We start from the raw sequence: 4,378 nt of genomic DNA, 5'->3' as shown, positions 1-4,378 counted from the left end.
TCTCTTTGAGTTCAAGCACTATAAACGGCCGCTTCACTGGGACGACGCTGTGGCGCAGGAGTTATTTTTTCGCCAGCTGCAGCAGCACATTGTGCGTGAGTATTACCCCGTTTCGGAGGCGGTTGCGGTGCAGCTTGCGTCGTACGAACTTCAGGCGGTGTTTGGCGACTTCACGGCACAAAAGTCGCTTCTGTACTTTGACCGGGTGGGCCTTGAGGCATACCTTCCCATCTCCGTCTCGGCCCATGAGTACGACTACTGGCAGCAGCGACTGGCGACAAACCACCGACGGCGCGCCGGGCTGACTGCGACGCAGGCGCGTTGTGGCTACATCGACGTTGTGAGCACGACGCCGTGGTGGGGCATGACTTTCTTTGATGTGAGGGACCGCGACAACTGCCCATTCATTGCAGGTGTGGCGGAGGACGGGTTCTATGTTTTTAGTGCGTCGAAGCAGGAATGCCTCGACGCGATTCCGTTTCCTGACCTTGTCGGGTGGGAGCGTTGCCCCGCGGGTGTTGTGATAAGGCGCCGCGGCACTCACAAGATGACGCTGTACGCCACGAGCCAGTTGCAGGCGAAGGAGCTCGTGGACCTGCTGAGCGAGTACTACATGCTGCTCCCACAGCGGGTTCGGGATGGGATGCGCATTGACGTTGGGGATGTGGAGACGGTAAGTGCTGGGCTTGTCAGCCCGACAGTGTTTGAATTTCCAGTGGTCAGTCGCCCGCACCCCGCACCGTACGGATCGCGCGTGGAGTGTATGAAGGCGGCATACATGTCGTACTGTGCGGAAGTGGATGAGCTGGGGCAGCAGCACGTCCCGGCGGCGGCGCTTCTGCGCGCGATGGACCGAGCCGTGGACGATGGCACGGCGCTGGACGCACTGGATCTCGCGATGGCCGACCCTCCCGTCGACGACCGGCACTTTGCTGTTCTCGCCGAAATTTTAACGTTTACGCTCCGTGAGTATGAACCCCCTGAGAAGCACGAGGGGTGGAAGGAAAACATTGCCGTCACGGCGGTGCTGCTGGCACAACCCTCGGTGGAGCGACAGCTCCTGACGGCGTCTTCTGTGCCGACAATCGCGAAGGTGATCGCGCTTTTCCCCGCGCTGCAGACACTTGACCTCTCCTACATTCCGCTGGATACGGCGTCGGAGCAGCTTGGCGGTGCGCTGGCCAGAGGTGCAAAGCAGCTGCGGCGCCTGGTTTTGAGGGGCTGTCGCATTGGCGCGCGGGCGCTGCATTCCATTTTGGTCATTTTTGGTTCCCAGAAGCCGAATGCTTTGGAGCACCTAGACCTTGAGGACAACTTCTTGACGCACGCCGCTATACATCCCCTTTGCGAGGTGCTCATGGATGGTCGCGCAGCACTGAAAGAGCTTGACCTGGCGTTCAACCGCCTTGAGCCATCAGGCATCGATGCGATTGCTAAAGCTCTCCGTGCATCCCCGCAGCTGCAGTCGCTGGATTTATCCGGTAATCCTGGCGTTGAGCCGCCTTCAATGCGGGCGCCTCTGCTGGTCACGAAGGGCAGTGGCATTGCGCGACTCTCTCTCCGTTCCTGCAAACTGCACTTCGCACTCTTTGGCGCGATGAACGCGGAGCTGTTGTCTAACGGCGACATTGTGGAGCTTAATCTGTCGGCGAACCCCATTGGAGACGGTGTCGACACAGGCGCAGCGATGGCGGCATTTACTTTTTTGGGTGATCCGCGTTCAGCGTGCCGTCTGGAGGTGCTTTGCATGGAGGATTGCGGTTTGATGGAAGGATGTTTAGGTGATGCGCTTGGAGGCGCCATGGCGTCGAATTGCACGGTGCAACGGCTTTTTCTGCGCAGCAATGGCCTGGCACGGAAAACAGGGTTTCTTCCACCACTCTTGACGGAGGCTGTGGGCACCCATTCTGTCTTGTGCGTCCTTGACTTGTCGGACAATGGCATTTCACATGCAGGCTGTATGCGGCTCTTTGCGGCTCTTGTGCGAAGCAATAGCATGTGCAAGCTTTACCTTGACGGAAACAATCTGGGTGCTGTTGAGGAGCCGGCAAGCTACGCCGAGCTTGTTGCCCTTCTTGAGAACAGTGTCTCACTGAGTGTGCTCAGCCTGTGCAACACCGAGATGCACGATGCTGCGCTGGAAAAAGTTGGCGAGGGCCTCTCGCGCAATACTGCGCTTCATACTTTTGTGGCGAGTGGCAACGCGTTTACAGCGTCGGGTATAGCGGCTTTTGCACGTCTCATACAACAAAATGTGACGCTCAAAAACTTGGACCTTTCGACGGAAGCACTTTATCATGATGAGGCTGTGTACGCAGACACGCACCGTCTTTTATCGGGTGTGGGACGGCTGGATTCTGTGCAGCTTTAGCGGTATTTAGAGAAAACATTCTTTGCCCTCTTGAATTATCTTTACACCACTAGTGGGCATCTTCAACTGTGAGTGTGCGTGCGTTTTTTGGGCTTTTTGTCGGTCACACTTTGCATCAAGCGCTTCTGCCGCGGTTGCCGCTTTTACCACACCTCTGATGCTGTTTCCTATCCTTTCTTCTTTTTTTTTTTTTGCAATTGTCTTGCTTGTGTCCCATGCACAAATTGGTGGGAAAAGCGGATGCTCCCCGACGACAAAAAGAGGTGAATGATGTTTGGAGGGATCTCGGTCGCCAAGCAGTGGGGCGTCGAGCGCGTTTTACTTGCTGCGTTTGCCGCCAACGCCACTGTCAAGCATTTATGGCATGGCTGCAGAATGGATCTACAGCGACACCAAGGAGCCGCGGCGGCGGCTCGAAGACCCCGCGACCCACCGGGACATCAAGGCGATGCTGGAGAAGCAGCCGTCTGTTTCGTTGGCTGTTGCCCGCGTGCTGCACGAGCCGGCACCGCTGCGGCGCACGGCCGTGAATGTGGATGGCCGGGTGGAGGAGCAGGTGGTGCCTCACCCGGAAGCTCCACCCTGCTGCTGCCGTCGGGGTGGCGCAGTTGTGCATGAGAGCTTTCCTTCAAATTATTATACACGTGGTTCTTCTTTTGTCGTGTTGTTGGCTCTTGTGCCACTGTGCGGCGGAGAATATTTGTCCTTTTGTTTTCGCTTGGTGAGTGCAGAGCTGGTGCCTGTGGGGCGGTTGGCGCCATGACCGTGACGGAGCGGAGGTGTGTGCTGCCGGCGATGGGAGAGTTGCGCGTGACTGCGGCGACGAGGGTTCATGAGCGGATGGTCGTCACGCTCGAACCGCAGACGGAGGAGGAGGGCGCCGAACAGCCTTGAGCCGACGTGTTTGGTGCGGAGCTGTTGCCGGGTGTTGTGGCGCCCACCCATGTTCTCGTGGCGTGCTACGACACAGGGTGCAACGCGACAATCGCCCGCTTTGACTCTGAGATGGACACTCACCTGGGTGTTTTGCGTGTCGGGGCGCGATGGGGTGGTGAGGACGCGGTGGGGCCTGCGTGCTTTTTTTTTCTTTTGTTTGAATGGTTGTTTTTTGTGTTGTGCGTGAAGATTTTTGTATTTTTAGTTGTTTGTTTGTTGGGAAGATTTTTAAATGTTAATATATATATTTTTTGTATGTGTTGTAGTGGTCGCTCGTGCTTTATAGTCACTTGTGGGTGATAATTCTTTTGATGGGTTTCGACAAACGGTAGTGCGGATTTATTTACTTTTTTTTTTTTTGTTATTTCTTGCAGGCTATGTTTATGAATGAGGTTATTATTATTATTATTATTTTGTGTCTTTTTTTCTTCTTTTGCACCCGCAGTGTGTCTTAAACGCTTGGAATGGTTTTGGTAGTAGAGACACTGAGAAGCCGCTGGTTGATGTCATGGATTATTTTTATGCTGGCGGTATATAAATGTATGTATATATATATTGATATGTTTATGTGTTTTTATTGTGTGACTGCGGGAATATTACGGATTTTGTTTTTTTGTCTGGCACGATGTCAGTGGCGTAGCGTTTTGTCTTTCATTTGCGTCGGGGGTTTTGCTATTTTTTTTTTTTTTTTTTGTGTGTTGTGGACAGCGATGTACCGTGCCGTTTTAATCATTTTATTGCGAAGGTGTTTTGCGTGGCTGTGTGAAATGTATGGCTGTCCATTCCGTATTCTGGAGGTACCTCTACGTGTTTTGTTTTGTTTGTTTGATGATTCCTGTTTTTTTTTGTTGTTTTTTTAAAGCATTTTTTTGTTATTTTTACATCTGCGTTGCCTCCAGAAGAGTGGCGGCGGTCATTGCGCAGCGATGCTTCATGAGATCCCGCTGCACGATGCTTCTGCTTCTGCTGCAGAGCGGCAGGAGGGTGCGCAGGGTGGGCGTGTCGTGGTGACATTTTTCACCACAAGTTTCCCAAAGACCATGCCGGAGCAGTCCTACTCCGTGCCGCTGG

General features: G+C 54.0%; 1 protein-coding gene and 2 pseudogenes across 1 annotated transcript, besides 3 other annotated features; all 3 read left to right on the top strand.

Moving 5' to 3' along the window:
• Tc00.1047053508679.20 (ribonuclease inhibitor, putative) lies at positions 1-2,371 on the top strand (the record flags this gene model as incomplete). The annotated part of the gene is made up of 1 exon (XM_798240.1): positions 1-2,371. A coding segment is annotated over one exon (2,371 nt), but the record flags the coding sequence as incomplete, so codon positions are not given.
• Positions 1-4,378: a sequence feature (heterozygous, non-Esmeraldo-like haplotype).
• Positions 2,585-2,989, top strand: Tc00.1047053508679.14 (annotated as a pseudogene).
• On the top strand, positions 3,122-3,454 carry Tc00.1047053508679.7 (annotated as a pseudogene).
• Positions 3,532-3,560: a sequence feature (AT_rich).
• Positions 3,701-3,720: a microsatellite.

Source organism: Trypanosoma cruzi, genomic scaffold, assembly GCF_000209065.1.
Source record: "Trypanosoma cruzi strain CL Brener 1047053517013 genomic scaffold, whole genome shotgun sequence".
NCBI lineage: Eukaryota > Euglenozoa > Kinetoplastea > Trypanosomatida > Trypanosomatidae > Trypanosoma > Trypanosoma cruzi.
Note: the sequence above shows the minus strand (reverse complement) of the source record. Positions and strands in the feature narration are given on the sequence as shown.